Genomic DNA, 20,446 nt, shown 5'->3' with positions numbered 1-20,446 from the left:
TCTAAAGGACAACCCTAGATATAACTAAAATCAGGAATGATCTGGGTTTGGGAAAATCGTGTGGGCCACAGCAATGTTGGAGGATCCTACTAAACAAAGATGCTGTGTCAGGTAAGTTCTCTGGGCTGATATACCCTCTGCTTCAGTGGAAGGGGTAGAAAGGCCCCCTTTTTTCCACTTTGCAGTAGGAAAGGAGCATATCAGACCTCGCCTAGAAAACTTGTACAGTTAAACCAAAGAGATGCATGAGCTATGGCTGAAGAGGGTGCACTGCGTTTATTTAGCTTCCCAAAGTCAAAGGAATCTCTGCCAGCTACATTCCAAGCTTTTCAACCCTGCAAGCTCAACTACGATTCAAGAAGCGTCTTACACCCTCTAAAGTCAAGTGAATGCTCACTGATGTGAAGGAACGGAAGTTTTAGGTCACTACAAATTAAATGAAAATATGGAGAAGAAACGTACACATGGCCCAGTTCATGGGCTATTGTAAAAGCTGTACTCAATCCACTATCTTCACTGATAGAGCAGCTTCTGTAGGGATCACAAATGGTTCCCAGTTCAGCCAGACCTATTAGAAGGGAAAAAAAAAAAAAAACCCACAAGGATTTACTTTAAAAAGCATTTGTGGCTTGGAAGAAAAACATGTCATAAACTGTTGTAGCCAGAGAGGATACGCACAGTGGACTCACCTAAGGTATCACATTTGTCATGAGCTCTGCAGATATCCTGTCTGAAAGCAAAGCAGACTTAGGGTCTTGACACCAAAGAGTAAATGTCAATACAAGCAAACACTTTAGAATCTTCCAGGTATTCACAACATCACCACTTTAGTGGGGTCGGGGGGGAGGGTATTGGTTTTACAAAAAGCAGACTAACAGAGTCAGGGATTTGTAACTCAAAAAAGTTTAGGAATCACTGGTTTACAGATTAAAAGCTACATTGAGAGGTCTCCTTCTGCCACAGGGGTAGCCAAGGGCAAGTGAAAACCTTTCCGTCCAGAATTTTTCCTCATACCTTGAAGCAAGTGATTCTAGTTTCTGAAGAACATTCTGAGAAGGCTCTAAATGCCTTTCATTTAAGTTGATCTAAGAGCAAGTGTTTGTGACCATATCAAAGGTGACTGATGGGAGACACACCAGGCCAGCAGACCTCTTTGCTGCCCTGCACAGCATTTTAAATATTTTTGAGCTAGAAGCTACCATTTAAAAATTGGGAGATTTCACATTTTCCAAAAAAAGTATCCTTATTTCTGGTTTCTTACAGAATCACAAAAGCTGGCACCATTGGACTTATATCCTGCATGGTAACGAGCTCAATGGGAATGGCAGCTGCCCGCTCTATACAGGTGTTTACTTTCAGACCTGCCTAACACATTTATTGCCTACTTGGCGGCGATGGGTTACTGGTTCTCAACCGGAGGTTCTTCTGCCCTCCTCCACCACACGCCCTCAGACGGCATGTGGCAACGTCTGGACAACACTTTTGGTTGTTACAGTTAAGAGGGGGGAGAGTTACCGGTAGGTAGTAGGCAGAGACCAAGGATGCTGCTAAACATCCTGCAGGGCACAGGGCAGTCCCCACAGCATAGAATTATCTGATCCAAAATGTCAATAGTGCTGAGGTTGAAAAACCCTGGGCTAGGGGCTGGCTACCAGGAATATATGACCTCATCCCATCAACGTGACCAGAAACTAAACGACTGGAGGAATAGACATCCATATACCTCGTTACAAGAACTGCTGTATCATGCTGGATTCCACCTGGATGGTTCTTTGAATGCTGCCACTGGCAAAAGTTTTTTAATGTTGTCTGGGCATTAAAAGATATGGAAGGTCCTTCCTAAATACAGAAAAGAATTATGGTTGGTCCGTTGCACCAATACCAATTAGATATGCCATTTCGGATACAGAGAGAAGAAAGAAGAAAAAAACTTTATTACCTGTTCATTATGAATCACAACTAAGTTCACAATTACAATATTAATTAAATTTCCAATACTTGGGTCTTTATAGATAGAGGCTACCTGCAACCGAGATAAATTTTTCAAAGTTAATTGTGAACTCCGTGTAAGCAATAAGCAATTCACTTCTTATGCTGGGCTCCACCTCTTTTTATGGTTCATGCAACATATGCATTTTGGAGCTGTGAATTTTCATTCAGTCAACAAACATTTCTTAAAAGTCTCTTTGTAAAATTCATAGACGGCAGCTTTAGACAGTAATGAATGCAAACAACTTTAAATTTCAAGGTGTTTTCCAAGGAAACTGCATTGCCATGTAACTTAGCAGTTCTTTGTGCCAAAACACTGGATATTAACTTTTGATCAAGCTTTTTCATTCCAGCTGAAGCTGGATTGCCATTTATGGAATCTCACATGGACCACATGCTTGCTAATACTGCTGTTGTACCAACCATTTGTGTTCTCCACAACTGGTAACCTGTTTGTTTTTTTTTGGTTTGTTTTCATTATTATTGTTAATTACGAGAGCTAACATCCATTGAATGCTTACTGTGAACTAGATCCTTGCTGAAAACTGCACAGCAACATTCTGGGCTAGGTGTGACTATAATCTTTGCTCAACAGATGAGGAAACTGAGGCTCAGAGAAGTTAAGCAACTTGTCCAAGACTAAACAGCCAGCAGTGCGTAGCAGAGCCAAAATTCTCAGCCAAGGTCCATTTGACACTGAGGCCATGCTTGTCGGGAAAATCCTCAACAGGTCTGAATATATGGGTTAGAAATGGAGTTGAGTCTATGCAAGGCCTGACTAGGTTTTCCTTTCCCTCTTCCAGGACAGGAGAGGGCTGGGGCACATGGGACTGAGCTTGAGGAAGGGGGGTGAGGGAGAGTGGGGAGGGGAGGCAGGTGGGGTAAGGGTTGGGGAACACAGTGGGGGGTGGTTCACAGCAGTGCAGGGAAACACAAAGAGAACCACAGGCCACGGAGAAGGAAGGAGAAATTTTAAGTCAGTGATCCCAAACGGCTGCTTTTCATATTCATTGGGGGAATTTAATACAAGCAGATTCCCATTCAAATAAACTAGACTCAATCTATTAATAGGAAGGCTCTGCTGAGGCTTAAAATGAAGGCAGAGCACATGGGCTATTACGGAACAATCTCCAGTGTTTCAAGAAAACAGCAATATATAACACCGTGCCATCTCTGAAAAAGAAAAAAGTGTAGCCATACATATGTGCTTAAGAAATGTCCAGAGTTGCCTTGTCCAACATGGCAGCCACTTGTCACGTGACCACTGAGCACTTGAAATGGGGCTTGTCCGAACTGAGATGTGTTCTGAGTGTGAAACACATACTGGGTTTTAAAGACTTAGTACGGAGAAAAGTTAGTCTCGTTAATAATTTTGTAAATGATAACATTTAGATATAAAACAAAATACATGATTAAAATTAATTTTACCTGTTTCTTTTATGTCTGTGTGCGGCTAACAGAAAATTTTAAATTACATGTGTCTATATTTTAAAAAAATTACGTGTGTGACTTGCATTATATTTCTATTGGGCAGTGCTGGTTAGAAAGACGGGCAAATAAACTTGTCACAGTGGCTGCCTCTGGGAAGGGGCCTGGGAGCCTGGGTAGGGAAAGGCACTTCAGCTTTCTCACTAGTCTTTGGATCTGCTTGATCTGTTTTTCAATCATGCAAATTCATTACTTTTTCAATTCAAAATGGGAGTAGAAAAATTCAAAATGGGAGAGATTCCTAAGACTCACCCTAGAGCTACTTAATTAGAATCCTGGGGAGGGGGATAGAGACATTTTCCAAAGCTCCACCAGTGCTTCTGATTCACAACCAGCATCCACAAGTCTTACTGGCGACCCACACCTGGCTGTGCAAATTCACGTGTCAAAGGGCACTGGTTTTGGGAAGTGGACAAGCTGAAGGTCACATGCAGTCCCAGTATCACATGATACTGGCTTTACATGACCATGGGCAAGCAACCCAACTCCTTTGAGGCTCAGTTTTCTTATCAACAAAATGAGAATGACAATGTACCTAGCAGAGTTGCCAGGAGGATTAGAAATGATGCCTTTTAAGTAAGAAGCACATTGTCTAACACAGGATAAACACTCACTATTGATGCCCATTATTGTCATTGTCTAATCTTATATTCTCTTCAGTCACTTGCCTGAATCGTTGAAATGCCAGCCCCGAATGGTTCTCCAAAGCACTGGGTGGAAACCCATTCCCCAATGGCACATTTAGGGACATCATAAATCACCTTCTTTTGAATGTACTTACAATTGACATTAAAGTTAAAATATAGTGTTGAAGGTTTGCTCCGTGGTATAAAACCATTCTGTTGTCTGCCACCACCATCACTTCTACAAACCGTGGATAGGATAAAAAACGTTTTGTTCTCCTGTGGGTCCTCTTTTCCCTTGTGCTGTCCGTCTTGTTACCATAGGCAGAAAGGGCCCTTTTGGTTAAGCTGCTTTTTAATACTGCCACGTCATCAGCCAGGCGGCTCCTCTCTCCCCATTTTCTCGTCCTCGTTTTCCTCTTGTCCTTACTGTGACTATTTTTGTGTTCTGTAACAAATCAGATGGCATGCATTACATTTTGAGCCACATCTATTTCACATTAAGAATTTAACTTGACACGTCTTAAAATGATGCCTCTGTCGTCAAATTACATACAAAATCAAGTTCTACACGCTGTGGAATCTCCGGGTGAAACTATCTGCGCTCTCATCTAAATGACTAAGGACTTGAAATTAGCTTTTCTGGAAGCTTCCATAAATGCTCACTTAAGGTGTTAGAAAATTAGGCCTGAGTTTAGGGGAAACAATTGCTTATTCTTTTCATTCAGTAACAAAAGTCTGGCTGGGGTTTAAGTGGTTTGTATTCATTGTTCTTTGCCATACATGGAGTAAGGGCCAACAGCACAGCTATAGAGCTCTAGAGAATGGAAATGGAAATGCTTCATGTACACCACTTTTCATATTCAATGAGATACAGTATAAAGCGGCCTAAGAGGTGGGCAAGCTAATAGACAGTACAAAGGAACTACAGAAAATGAATGACAAGGTATTATTCTCTTACTGTATTCAATCACTGTAATGCATGAAATGTAAGAACAGAATCACTGCTGTTCAGTGCTTCCAAATTTTTAATTAATTTGTTTCAGGGCTCAGTTGAGGAAGTAGATTCCACTCAGGGAGTATGAATAGGTAGTTGGGACTGTGATATATAATGCCAGATGAGGTCTCCTCATTTCTGATTCTAGCCAAGGTACCTCTTGTATTCTACACAAGCTTGCAGCTCACAGTGTGGTCCGTGGACCAGCAGCATTGGCAACTCCCGGAAGCTTGTTAAGAATATAGACTCACCAGCCCCACCCTAGACCTGATACATCAGAATCCACGTTTTAACAAAGATCTCTAGGTGATGCATATTCATGTTAAAGTTCGGACAAGCACTAGTCTCCAACTTGGTTTGAAGCTCCTGTTGCTGGTGAAAATATTCCATTTCAGAGCCATCAACCCCAGAATAAACAGAATGAGCATAAAAGTTCCTGCTAAAATATGCCTTGAGTAAAAACAGAATTTAATCAGTTATCTTGCCTATCAAATCATAAATGCGTTTCAGAGTTTTAATGACAATGGTTTGTAGGCCAAACAGGCAACAGAATTGCACAACTAAGAAATATGCTTTCCTAAGACACAAGAAATAGAATTTATTACACCAGTAATAACAACAAAAAAGTTATAAACTCTGAGGGGTTTCATATTTGAAGGGCTCAAATGTTTAACCGTTATAACCTATTGCTAAAACAATCAATTTAGGCCAGGATGTGTATTTTGGTCAAGTTGAGTGTTTTAGTGGTTGTTAAAATAGTGAAATCAGTCCAAATTGTGCAACAAGTTATATGTGGTGCAGCTATAGATAACATGACTAGCCCTAACTAAGCCTGGTACGCAGTAGGATTCAACATTAGACTATTTTTCTTCCAGTCTCTCTTTCAAGAGTATTCATACATGTATACCCATGCCATATAGGTATCTGGGCTGTCATTCCATTTTTAAATCACTAGTGATTACAGAATGGATACTAGACAAGCACCTACTCCATGCCAGATATTGAACTAGGCTCTTTTACATATGTTATCTCATAATTCTTCTCAGGCTGAGAAAATTACCTCTATTTTACAGATGAGGAAAATAAGTCTCAAAGAGATTGAGCAACTCGTCCAATGTCACATACAGGATGTGGTGGTATCTGGAATCAGGCATGGATTTGATCAACACCCTAAACAGTGCTCTTTCTATCAGGCAAAACTGCTCAAGAGCTAAGGACTGAAATGGGCTCATGGTTTGGTTGACAGTTTCTAAACTGAGCCTGAACTGGAAAAAAGACAGTGCCTGGTGGATATTTTCACAAACACTAGCTTTTTACAACAGCTGTATGGAAGCCACGCTGAAAATTGGATTTTTAAAAATACATTAAAATGTGTTACTTATTTTGTGAAATAATACCCTTCATGTCTTTTGTAAATATTTTAATATAATTTATTATAATCGGTAAAGTTTCAAAGGTTTTAAAGTCTCTGTTGTTGTTTTTCTATTCTCCATTTCATTATTCCTGCTCTAACCTTTATTCTTAGTTTTCTCTTCTTTTTCAAGTGTCTTAAAGTGGAAGCTTACATTATTGACTTGAGATCTTCTTTCTTAATAGAGGCATCTAAGACATAGCTATAAATTTCCCTCTAAGCCATGCTTTAGCTGCAACCCATAACTTTTGACATGTTGTCTCTTCATTTTCATTTATCTCAAAGTATTTTCCAACTTCTCCTTTGGTTATTCAGGAGTGTGCTATTTACTTTCCAAATATATTTGAGTTTCCCATTTCTCTGTTATTGATTTCCAATTTCATTTTACTGTAGTCAGAGGAGATAACTCTGCATTACTTCTATGCTTTTACATTTACTGATATTTGTTTTATGGCCTAGCATATGGTTTAGTCTGGAGAATGTTCCATGTGTTCTTCAGAAGAATTTGTGCTCTGCTGTTGTTAGATAGAGTGTTCTAGAGATATCTGTTAGGTATAGTTGGTTTACAATGTTGTTCAAGTTTTCTATTTATTGGTTAATCTTCTGCTTAGCTTTCTATCCACTACTGAAAGTAGCATATTGAAAGTTTCCATCTATTACTGTTGATTTTTTTATCTCTCCCTTCATTTCTGTCTGTTTTTGCCTCACGTATTTTGGTGCTCTGATATGAGATGCATATTTGTTTATAACTGCTAAGTATTCCTGTGAAATGACCCTTTATCACTATAAAACATTTTGATAAACTTTATCAATAAAGTGAAGTAACCCAGTCAAAAAAGACCACATATTATATGATTCCAGTTGTATAAAATGTCCAGAATAGGCAAATCTATAAAGACAGACGTAGATTAGTTGCTTAGGACTGGAGGTGGAGTGGGGACATGGGGGGAGGCATTGATAGCTAATGGGTTCAGGGTTTCTTTTTCAAGTTATAAAAAGGTTCTAATATCGACTGTGATGATGGTTGCACATAGCTGTGAATACACCAAAAAACCACTGGACACTTTAAATGGATGAATGGTATGGCATGTGAATTATATCTTAGTAAAGCTGTTAAAAAAAGAAAATACGTCACTTAGTTTGTGAAAAGCAGATAATCTTTACTTATTGTCTTCCATAAATATTTTGACTTATCAGGTTAATTTAGAGAAAAGCATAACCACAGTGAGAAAAATACTGAGGAAACATTATATAGAAGTCACTCTTTGGACCATTCAGGGGAATCATCTCATCAGAGGGGACTTGGGCATGGGAAAACCTGAGGATAAATCAAGGCACTAATTGGAAAAAAGGTACACTTATTTAAGTAGCAAAGTTGAAGAAATTAAGGCATTAATCACTGAAAGAGATTTCTGACAGAGAACAGTGGTAACAGAGAAAAACCCATGTAAATTCTAATATACCTGGAAGACATTTCATTCACAGCTAATCTGTGTGTCAAAGAAACAATTCAGTATGCTTTACATGGTATAAAAATGCAGGAATAAAATTACTTCTTCAGAATCAAAAGCAACATCTTCTAATACATACTTCCCAGTCTTTTAACCATCTGACCTTTTACCCTAATGAGTTAGAATAATATTTATTGACCTAATTAGCCCAACTAAATTCTACCTCATTAACCATTTTAGCAAGCAGTTTTGAATTTGGCATTACAAAGAGTAAGAGCTTTAAAGATTCAAATATTCGCTGTGACTACAAATGCAGGAACATTTTTACTGACGATGGAAAAAACAGACACTATGACTGGTATATCTACTCAACTCTCTGGCCTCTGAATAGAAATTGTTAATATCAGAGAACAATTTCTACCAAGGGACACACATTGTTAGGATAAAAAGAAAGTCATTCACATTTCTCTTCAGTGACCTTTTAGCATAATGGAACTGAGACTAGTATTTGAAATTTGCAAGGTCACTTTGCTAATAGTTTTATCAAAATGAGCTACATAATGAAATTTCACCCTTATAGAAAGCACAGTATGAATGGTCTATGTACTTTTGCTCTTCATTTCACCCACAGACAGCTTTATGCTTGTTATTACTTTTTATTGAGATATAATTTATATACCATAAAACTCATACTTTCGAAGTATACAATTCAGTGGTTTTTGGTGTATTTATAGAGTTGTGTAATCATTTCTATTATCTAATTTTAGGATATTTTTATTGCCACCAAAAGAGACCCTGTACCCATCAGCCGTCACTCCCCATTCCCCCTTTACCCCCCATCTCTCAGTAGGTGAGCCTCTGGCAATCACAAACCTATGTTTTATATCTATGGATTCTCATTTCATACAAATGGAGTCATACAATATGTTGCTTTTTGTGTGTGGCTTCTTTCAGTTAGCATAATGTTTTCTAGGTCCATCCATGTTGTAGCATGTGTCAGGACTCTATTACTTTTTATTGCCATGTAATATTTTACTCTAGAAATATACCACATTTTGTTTATTCATTCATCAATTGATGGACATTTGGGTTCAAGAACTCAGCTGAATAATGTTGCTACAAACATGCATGTACAAGTTTTGGTGTGGCCATGTTTACACTGCTCTTAGGTATTGCTGGGTTGTATGGTAAGGCTATGTTTAACATTTTGAGCAACTGCCGGATTGCTTTCCATAGTGGCTGTACCACTTTCATGCCTCTTCTTGAAGTTCAAATACGACATTTAGAAAGGAAATCATTTTTTCATGGTTTTTCTTGAAGGATTCCTCAAAAATTAATCATGTTCACTAAACTAAATAGCTTATGAGCAACCTGGCCTAGTTCAAATCTTAAAGTAGCATGCTGAACCAAAGAAGATATACAGATGGTACATAAGCGTATGAAAATTTGCACCATGTCATATATCAAGAAAATACAGATAAAACAGCCACGATATACCAAAATCCAGAATGCTAACAACAACGAATGCTGATGAGGATTTGGAGCAAAAAGAACTCTCATTCATTGCTGGTGGGAATGCAAAATGGTACAAGTCACTTTGGAAGACAGTTTGGATGTTTCTTACAAAACTAAACATACTCTTAAAACACGATCCAGCAATCGTGCTCCTTGGTATTCACCCAAAGGAGATAAAAATTTATATCTACTCAAAAAACTGTACATGGGGTGTTTATGGCAGCTTTATTCATAATTGCTAAAACTTGGAAGCAACGAGTATGTCCTTCAGTAGGTGAGTGGGTAAATAAACTGTGGTATATCCGGACAGTGGAATATTATTCAGCGCTAAAAAGAAATGAGCTATTAAGCCATGAAAAGACTTGGAGGAATCTTAAATGCATATTACTAAATGAAAGAAGTCAATCTGAAAAGGCTACATACTGTATGATTCCAATTATATGACATTCTGGAAAAGGCAAAACTATGGAGAGAGTAAAAGGTCAGTGGTTGCCAAGGGTTGGGGCAACAGAGGAATGTATAGGTAGAGCACTCAGAGGATTTTTAGGGCAGTGAAAATACTGTGTATGATAGCATAATGATGGATACTTGTCATCATGTATGCGTTCATATCCACAGAATGTACAACACCTAGAGGGAATTGTAATGTAAACTATGGACTCTAAGCGACAGAGATGCATCTATGTAGGCTCATCATCTGTAATAAATGTATCCCCTGATGAGGGATGTTGATGGTGGGGAGGCTCTGCATGTGCGGGAGCAGGGGATATATGGGAAATCTCTGTACCTTCCTCTCAATTTTTCTATGAACGTTAACACTGCTCTAAGAAAACCCAGACAATTAAAAAAAGTAGCATGTGATATCTCCAAGAATCAAATGCACATTTGTATTCAGAGAAAAGTAAAATATTTTGCCATTGGAACCCTCACATGTGCATGTAAACAAATTTCGGCACGTTAAAAAGCTCTAACTTGCAGTTGTGTGCTTTCTAATGCCAAGTCAAAGGCACTATAGTCATAATGCTTTATTCCAAGAACACGACTTAATGTTGACTTTTACAATTGCTTCGGCCTTGAGAACTACGAAGGGGAACGGTGATGCTTACACTACTACTAACAGCCACTGTTCTAAGATCTTGTGCTCTGAAGAAAGCAAGCTTCAAGGTCTATTTGACCTTGGGCAAATAACAGACATTTTCTCACCCTCATTTCTTCCACTTATAAAGCTGAGTAAGAACAGTACCTCTTCCAAGGAGTTGTTTTGAGAAACAACTAGAGATCATGTATATAAAGTATGCAGCACACAGGAAGCAACCAATAAATTTTTTTTTTCTATTTTTTACCAGTTATAAAGTCATGTAGTGAGTTAGAACTAAAAGGAACCATTTAAGGGAGAGAGACTATTCTTCTGAAAAACAATTTTCTGGCTTAAAATCATTTTAAAGACAAGCTGTTTTACACCCTTAAATGACCTTTTTACTTCTATTAGTAAATGGCCAATTACGTCTCTTGGCCTCAGTTTCCGGACCTCTTAAATGGGTATATAAATAGGTGTTTCCACCTTAAGCCTATTTTGAGAATTAAATAAGAAAGTGTGTAGAAAATTCCTTGTAAATTATAAACTGAATTTTAAAATATTATTTTTTGCATCTATTTTGTGCAAGGCACTTGGCTAAGTTGAAATAAACAACAGCAACAACAAAACAGAAGCAAAACTTGGGACCGATCTTTAAAAAGAAAGTATCATGAAAATTTAAGATGGTATCAATATTAAAAAACCTGACAGCTAGAAACTTAAACAACTTTTGCTTATTTACTGATAAGAATGTTTTAAATGAGCTTCATTTCACATTACCATGCAACAAAATGCATACAACATTACTAAATAACTGGAATTATTTTAGAAAATAACATCCGGGCCTGGTTATTCTGCAGTTACTCATTGAGTGTTTCCTACCCACCGGGGTTGCGCTAAGGAGATCCGCATGTTAACTTTAACAGTTGGGAAGTTAATCATTGCTCTCTATGTTTATAAGGTTTATCAAAATTTAACTGAATTTTCCTTAAGGCACTGAGCCACCTTGTGACCTCACGGTCTAAGTGGGCAGGGGAACCACAGCACAGGACCAAAGGGAAGACTGGCGAGCAAGGATTTTAGCAAGTCCCCTTTCTGCTCCTCCAGGACTTGACAGCCAGAAGGAAGTGGACAGGGAGTTGGTAGTGGTTTCACACTCGGATTCTGGAGCCAGACCAGCCCTGGTTCACGTTCCTGCCCTAGCGCTGCTGTAGCTGCCCTTTCTTGGGCAATTTCCTATCTTAAAGGCTCAGTTTTCTCATCTGTAAAATGAGGATACTAACAGCACATACTTTAAAGGGTAACTGTGAGGGTTAAAAGAGATAACACGTAAAATGCCTGTGGCACAGAGGACGGTGCACAGGAAAGATCCATTAAATATTTAATGCGATAAGGATTTTTAGTTGTTATTGCTTTACCAGTAGTATGCAAAACAGCCCCTCCTTATGAATTAGAATGTTGACGTCAGGGTGTCTCAAACAAAACCATTCTATTTTTGAAAGAATCTTCTAAAGAAAAGGAGAGAGGGAGGGGAGGAAGGAAGGAAAGTCATAAAGACCAGCCCCTGTTCCCTCGGAACTTCCAATCTAGGCTAAGAGGCACATGCAGATTGACGTGGGAAGACCTAGTCAGAGATGTAATTAGATGGAAAGAAATGCCACAAATACTTCTGCTTTTCAACTGGCTCCAAAGGCCAATAACATACAGGAAACAAAACATGTAAGCTGATGGCAGCTCCTGGCTCTCTGTTCTAGTCCCATCTAAGATCTGCCCTCAAAGAGTTACTCAATGAAGCCTTCAAACGGGGACCCCATGGGATGAGAATCACAGTCTACTGGGATCAGAGGAAGATGGGTAAACAAGCACAATATGGGGGTGGGTGGGAAGAGATAAAACATAAAAATGAAAATAGCCATAAAACCAATGAATTTCTAGTAAAGAACAATGTGTTTCCAGAAACCGGGTGGGGAAGGAACTAAGGGAAGGAATTCTTCTGTGTATATAAAGGTCTAAAGCATATGAATGAAAATCACCAAGGTTTAATTTTTTTTAGCGGTCCTCCATTTGATAGTCTGTAAAACAACAGTGAATCCCTAGATACTCAGGAGAGTCACGTCCCCAAACCCATTTCTCTGGACGAACTGTTAGCTTTTGCGGGGGAGGGGGAAGTGGCATGCCCAGCATCTAACAGTGCTCCACGGACAACACCGTTGGGACATGGGTGCAAAGGGCAGTGGCGGGAGAGATTTCCTTTTTGGCTGGGCAGGACCTTTACAGACAGTGTTTCCCCAGGAGTGGTTTACAGAATGTTTGTCCCAGAAGATATTTCCAAAAACAAATCAAGTGGGTTTGCAAAATGCTTTACACAGCATTCACATCTGGGACTTTCTGCACACACGTTAGCATTTTAAGAACCCTGAGAAGTCTTGCAGGAAAGAAACCAGTCTACATTTTGTTCCTCCATGGAATTGGGAAACTTATGGGATCTTGGCCAATTTATGAGGGGATTGAAAAGTCCCTGGAAATAGAACAAGATGAAGAGGAGTGTGTTGATGGCTTTTCCTTTCAGGGACGGAAGGAGATGCCACTGGGAGAAAACAATTGAGAAGCTTCTTGTAGTTCAAGGGGCTGTGATGGGTGACAGGTGGCGGGTAGTGGGAGGCGTGTTTGAGGGTCATCACACCACCTTCCAATGGGTGGGTGCCTCCACCTACCTGCGGAGGTAAATTTGCTGACTCAGGTGTGCAAGCTGGGACACTTGCCCCAAAGGCCCTGCCGCACGCTCCCTGATTCAACATCCTGCAGCTCCTTCAACTGCATGCCGTAACTGCTGTGACGATGATACTGTTACGATAATACTGGCTAACGTTTGTTCTACGCTTTCCTCTGTGCCAGGCACTCTTCGAAGAACTTTACATGGATTAACCTGATGATTCTTCACAGCGACTATTAGAATAATGGACAGGGACTATTATCTCCATTTCATAAATGAGGAAACTGAGGCACCCTTGAAATAACTTGAGAAATTATTTAAAGCACATCTATTTGAAACAGTATAAAATGCTGAACATACCCGGGCCTGTATTTTACTGTGAAATTGTTTGGTTTTGCTATTAATAGCCTGCAAAATACCCCTCAGGAAATGTTGGTTTTGACTCATTCCAGCTCTTGGCAGTAAGGGGAGATGGGCTCCTTCTGCCCAGCGGGATCCCAGCTGCCCACAATCACCCCGCACTGTCTGCAGCCTGCTTTTGATGGCTGCTTCACAGGCCCCTTTGTGACGTGGCTTGGGATCTTCCAGACCAGCACTCTCCACGAGGAATAGAATGTGAGCCCCACATGGAAGCAAGAATTTCTAGTAGCCAAATTTTAAAAAGTCCAAAGAAACAGATGAAACTAATTTTAAGGATATATTCTATTTACCCTAATACATGCAAAATATTATCCTTTCAACATGCAGCACCAGCCCCATTTCTAGGGCTCAGGAGCCACATGGGGCTACTGGCTGTGGTACAGGGCGGTGCATTCAGGAGGCAGTATGATGTGCTGATAAGAGCTTCAGAGTCAGGGAGATCTGTGTTCAAATCCCAGCATCTGTGCATTCAATCTGTGGGACCTTGGCCAGGTCAATGAAGCCCTCTGTGCCTCAGTTTCCTCATCTGTGAAATGGACATAATAATGGTTCTTCCTTAATAGGGTGGTGGGAAGGGCTAAGTGACTTAATACACGGAAAGTGCTGAAATAGGGCCTGGTGCAGAGTCAGCGCTCTAGGGGTATCGGCTGTGGCAAATCATTACTAAAGATGAACAGCCTTTTTATGCTGGAATCAAGGGGCTCCGGCTATCTGCCCTTTCACTGCAGCTCTTGGGTGGCCCTGGGATGCCTGTGGCGGGTCTAGGTACCACTCCCGTATCAGAGATTAAAGAGCACTTGGACTGGAGCCCTTTAAAAAGGCTTCTAACCAATTCTTAGGGAGTATATATCTCCCACATTCCTTTGATACACAAGTCTCCCAGTTTACAGGCAACTGAGGACGAGTTCACACAGCAGGCCTGCAGTAGAAACCCTTCTTCATCCTGATGTCCCTGTTCTGGCCACCATGATCGTGAGTGGTTGCAGGGACACACTGTACTCTGGCCACAGGCTGAACCCACCAGGGACCCTCCCGACCACAGGCCGACATCTTGCAGCACCCTGGCCCAGCTCAGATATTTAGCTGCTATACATTCAGCTCTGGCTCTGACAACTTACTCCCTTAAGCGAATTAAAAGCCTAATATCTTTCTCTAAAGTCTTGATATAACTTCTTAACTAGTTTATAACGTCTCGCTAGTTTATTCTTAACTATCCTTACACTTAAAATAAACCCAGTAGCACTCCCAAAACCTCATGTGAATTGCCCTTTTAAACATACCCCTTCCAGGCACCATCCATGGACAGCTTTTCCTTGACTTACAGCCCGGAAAGAACACAGGACCGGGAACGAAGAGGTCTGTGTTCACGGCTCACTTTTCCATTCGTTTCAGCTCTAAGATTACAAATTCCTTCAGAATTCTGACCCTTGATCCTCTTATCCACAGAGGCAGGAACTAGAAGTTCTCTAAAGTTCCTTCCAGTATTGAAAAATGATGAGTTCTTATATTTTACGAGTGAAAAATGCCAAAAAATGAAGTCCCACGATTCAAAAATGGCAAAACCCAACAGTCTCCTCTCGGCCACTTAGAGAGGGTATCAAAGAAATAACCAAATGGTACGCAGGGTGGGCAGGTAGAAGGAGACAGAATAACTGCAATGGAGAAAGACCAACAGAAAAGAAGTGAGGTATGGCTGATGTTAAAAAATATCAAGGAAGGTTTCATATATGTGTCTCCAGTACTCACTGCAGTGTTTATTTTGGACCTGCTAAAATAGGTAACAGTTTCTGAAAACTATTTCTATACCCTAATTTGACTTGTTACAGTGGAATAGCATCAAATGTGAGGATTAGGAAAAAAGGCTTAAAAGGAAAAAAACTAACACATAACCAAAGTTACCTTTGGAAAACCATTATACTGCCCACAAAGCACAGCACAGGAACACTGGGGAATAACAGAGTCATGTCTCCCACTCTTATTCCCCCAAGAATGTGGTCCATCCAGGGCTGGGTCTTGCACTACTAACTTCTATGTGTGTCTCTGTCTCACTGTCCTTTGGTTTTCTCTCCTGTGTGCATACATGTGCAATAGGACATAGCTGCATTCTTAGGAACTGACGGCTTCCTTTGTAACTATTCTCATCCATAAGCCAAGAGGAACCCGTTCCTATCATTAACTACACGGGCTTGAAATTGAAAGTTGTGTTTCCAGATATCAACCAGAAATAAAAACAACACTATCCCTTTCTGTTGGCACAGACAATGGCTTTGAATAACCAGACCTAAGTAAGTCTTTCCTAGTCCCTTTCTCTGTACCTGTGTCTTGGACAAACACTAAACTTCACTCTCTACTATGCTTTCCTGCAGTGTCATCCAGCATGAAATCCACCAGACATGAAATGTTTGCAATAAAAAAAAGAAACCATGTATGAAATAAGTGTCTGCAAGTGAAGTGAATGAAAAGACAAGCCGCAGTCTGGGAGAAAGTGTTTGCAAACTACATGTTTGACAAAGGACTTATATCAGAATACAGTATAAAGTACTCTCAAACTTCAATAGTACGAAAACAAACATTCCAATTTTTTAAAAATTGGAAGAGATTTGAACAGACACTTCACCAAAGAAAATACACGGACGGCAAATAAGCACATCATTAGTCATCAGGGAAACGTAAATTAAAACTGCTACGAGATAACACTACGCATCTATTAGAATGGCTAAAATAAAAAAATAAAACCAAACGAACAAAATATTGGCAATACCAAGGGCTGGCAAAGATGCAGTAGACCTTTTATACCCTGCTGCTGGGACTACAAAATGGTACGGTCACTTTGAAAAGGAGACAGGCAGTTTCTTATAAAGTTAAACATAACCCAGATATCTCACTTCTAGGTATTTACCCAACTGAAAACGTATGTTCACCCCAAAATCTGCATGCAAATGTTTACAGTGGTTTTATTTGTAATTGCCAAAACTTTATCCCTCGACTGGGTAAACAAATTGTGGTCTCCCCATACGATGGAACACTGTTCAGCAATAAAAAGGGATGCATTACTGATACAAGCAGCAGTGTGGATGAACCTCAAATGCACCATGCTTAATGATTCTATTTGTATGACGTTCTGGAGAAAGCCAAACTACGGAGACAGAAAATGGGGGCTGCCGCAAAGCACAGCAGGAATCATTCTCCATCTTGACTGTGATAATCGTTACCTGACTGTATGCCAAAACTTGCAGAATTATACACGAGAAAAGACGACTGTTTCTGCATGTAAATTACACCTTAATAGAAAAAAAATGGAAGAAAATACTAGAAAATATTAATGGAAAATAAAAGGATTTGTAAAATATTAAAAAAAAATATCTTAGCAGAACAATTCTGAGGTCCAGCACATGAACGTGAACTTTTTCCACACACCACAGGTTAAGTGCATTCTCAACACGCCACTCTAATTCCAATGTCACGTGAGAGATGAGGAATCAATAAAAAATGAACATTTGCCCCTTGTTTAATCTTACTCCCTCTCAGAGTCCACCACCCACATGAATACACCACCATATCTTGCATTTCTTCCTGCTCCTTTTTTGTGATATGCGGAACACTTCGTGCTTATTAGTGAGCTGCAGTTGTACGGAATGTCCATGCAGAAGTCTCGGCCAGACACGAGCAGACTTTGGTTACCTGTAAATAGCTACAATAATGATCCTATAATAATCTGATTATCACAAAGAACCTAACTTTGGCAGATGCAAATTTAAAAATGTAAACCTCCAATTACATCTCAATAAAACTGAAAGAAACAAAAAATTTAAACCTCAATTATATGAGTAAATAGCACATTGTTAAATGAATGGGTTTAGATGAAAAGAATGCTCCTATGAAGAGAACCGAGAGATTCTCCAATGTCTTACTTCAAAAACCTGCTCAGGTGAAGGTCTGAAAGCCCTCAGATTAACTCCAAGTACCTCCTGCCACTGGCAGCCTGTACGTCTGATGGCAGCCCTCTGTCCTAGCTAGCCTTCTGCCATTTCTTACATCCCTTCCTTAGAGGACATGCATCTGTTTCAGGAGGTTACTGGGAAGATGAACAAACTAGCAAGTATCTGTCTGACCCTTTTCCTTGGGGCAGTGAATGGGTTTTTGAAGCAAGGAAAATAAACCACCCAGATTTGATGACAGGTGACAGGGAAAGCCCCTGATTTGGGATCAAGGTGAAGCAGGCCACCCTCGGGCCATCTGTGGATCCAGAATCTTATCAAAAGGCTCGTGGGAGGGGACAGGAAAGCACATCATACATCATGCAGATTAATTTCACATCCAAACCTAACTTGACGTTCTACATTCCCAACTGCAAACTGGCTCTTCTGGGCTTCAAAACACAGGTGAGTGAAATTCTTGAATGGTAGCTAAGGTAGGCTCAGTGAGTATTGTAAAAAAAAAAAGAAAAAAAAAAAAAGAAGGCTATCAAGGTACTCCAGACAAAGAGTCAAAAACCAACCTAACACACCGCCTTTTGTGCTCAAGGAAATTACTCTGATAAGTGGCTCATTCCTGGTGGCTTTGTTCTTGCTATGTGCTCTGGGTTTGGGGGCTGACCCTGCTCTTCCAAACTCGTGCAAATGCACCCTGACCTTATGATGAAGATGAATCAAGGAGTAAAAGAAATGGAAAGGATAAAAAGGGCCATAGGGAACATAAGTAAAAGTAGACCGAAAATAGTGATTTTCACAACAACAGCAATGACAACAGTGACAAGTTCCTTAAGAGACCTAACAATCAATTGCAATGGTGTGGACCTTGTTTAGATCATCATCTAAACAAATGGACTGTAAAAAGGCATTTGGGGGCAATCAGGAACATTTTAACATAGATACTGTTTAGGTGATATGGAGTAAATCACTGTTGATTCTGCTCACCCTCCCAAATACTATTACAGTTATGTGAGAAAACATCCTCATTTTTCAGAGGTGCATACTGGAGTATTTAGAAAATGTCATGATACCTGTGTTTACTTTAAAATACTCCAACAAAAAGGAAAAATAAGACGCAAATGTGGGAAAAAAATCTTTGTCATCATTAAATGTATATGGTGCATGCTGGGGGTTCATTTTACTGCTGCCTCTATTTTTGTGTGTTTGAAGATGTTTGTAATAAAATGCTTCTTAAAAAACGTGATGAAAAATTTTTTAAAATTAGATGAGGGGCTTCCCTGGTGGCGCAGTGGTTGAGAGTCCGCCTGCCGATGCAGGGGACACGGGTTCGTGCCCCGGGCCGGGAAGATCCCACATGCCGCGGAGCGGCTGGGCCCGTGAGCCATGGCCGCTGAGCCTGCGCGTCCGGAGCCTATGCTCCGCAACGGGAGAGGCCACAGCAGTGAGAGGCCCATGTACCGCAAAAAAAGAAAAGAAAAGAAAAGAAAAAAAAAAATTAGATGAGCACAGTTCCTGTATTAGAAGTTTCTATTTTACTCTGCCAATTTTTTTGGAGTGTTGCACTATTAATACGAATGTTAAAACAAAAGAAAAGCAATTATTTTAATATAAATGCCACAAGAAAGATAAAGGTGAAGAAATAAGCTCACAACTTCACTTATTTAAAACAGTGCTTTTCTAGAAATTTACAGAGGATTTTAGAGGTCACTGTTTTTATTGACTATTAGACCTAAAGTCCATTGAAAAATATAAAAAAGGGAAAAAACGTATAAAGATGGATGAGGAACACAAAGAGGTAAATGAAAAGAAATTAAGACAAAACAATAACCCCCAAATGGCAGAAACTATCTTTAAAGAGTCCACTCGGTCCTGGGTTTGAAGGCCAGCTGTTTCCCTTACACACTGTGGACAAGTTCATTCACATCGCTGAGTTTAGTTTTCTCATCTGGAAAGTGGGAATAACTGGCACGTCTTCCTCCCCGGAATATGCCCCGGGAGTAAATGGAAAAACTCATAGTGTGCTTTCACACTGACCAGCACATGGCTCCTTCAGTGTGGCCTGTTCTTAGGCTACAAAGTTGAGGGGAAGGATCTGAGGAGAGAAAACGGCTGTGGGAAAATGGCAGCACGCTGGCCTCTCACACAAATCACTAATTAGCCCACAACTACCAGACCTGCTTACATCCAGGCAGGACTACGAGGGCAGCCATAGCTTCTGTCACTGCCTGGAACCTTCAAGCTGTCCCAGGATTGTTTACTTGAAGCCCCCCCTCAGAGGTCTGCTCCTTACCTCCGTCTCTCACTCCATTTGGGCCCAACTTTCAGGGCAGCTAATCTAATCAGCTAATCTATGCTAAATTATTAATGGGATCCAAGAGGTTAATGTGTAACAAGTACACACTCCAATGGAGGCAAGCTGGAGACACAGGCCTCCGTGAGTCATCAGAGCCTTGGTGGGAACTCCGGGCAGCAGGCAACCCTCCTCATATCAAATCAAATTCTACAAAGGCATTTTAAAAATTATTAAAAAAAATAATTCATATAAAAATGCAATCGGGCTTCCCTGGTGGCGCAGTGGTTGAGTGTCCGCCTGCCGATGCAAGGGACGCGGGTTCGTGCCCCGGTCCGGGAAGATCCCACATGCCGCGGAGCGGCTGGGCCCGTGAGCCACGGCCGCTGAGCCTGCGCGTCTGGAGCCTGTGCTCCGCAACGGGAGAGGCCACAACAGTGAGAGGCCCGCGTACTGCGAAAAAAAAATGCTCTGAAAGTTTAAGTGAAAAAGGATTTTCTAGGTGGCAGCTTCCATTTGCGTTTTCAATGAAGTCTGGCTCA

General features: G+C 40.4%; 1 protein-coding gene across 2 annotated transcripts in view; it reads right to left on the bottom strand.

Moving 5' to 3' along the window:
- The window catches only part of ADAMTS9 (ADAM metallopeptidase with thrombospondin type 1 motif 9), a 169,754-nt gene that overhangs the window by 137,913 nt on the left and 11,395 nt on the right, over window positions 1-20,446 (bottom strand). Inside the window, exons 4-8 of one of the 2 annotated variants that reach the window (XM_065886320.1) lie at window positions 4,259-4,548; window positions 1,940-2,023; window positions 1,724-1,839; window positions 690-730; window positions 463-568 (exon numbers count right to left, since the gene is read on the bottom strand). In XM_065886320.1, coding sequence (XP_065742392.1) covers window positions 463-568; window positions 690-730; window positions 1,724-1,839; window positions 1,940-2,023; window positions 4,259-4,548 — 637 coding nt within the window. The remainder of the gene's footprint in view (window positions 1-462; window positions 569-689; window positions 731-1,723; window positions 1,840-1,939; window positions 2,024-4,258; window positions 4,549-20,446) is intronic. The other variant, XM_065886321.1, reaches the window with a different exon arrangement.

This window comes from Phocoena phocoena, chromosome 10 (assembly GCF_963924675.1).
Source record: "Phocoena phocoena chromosome 10, mPhoPho1.1, whole genome shotgun sequence".
NCBI classification, from domain to species: domain Eukaryota; kingdom Metazoa; phylum Chordata; class Mammalia; order Artiodactyla; family Phocoenidae; genus Phocoena; species Phocoena phocoena.
This window is presented reverse-complemented; position numbering and strand designations above follow the sequence as displayed.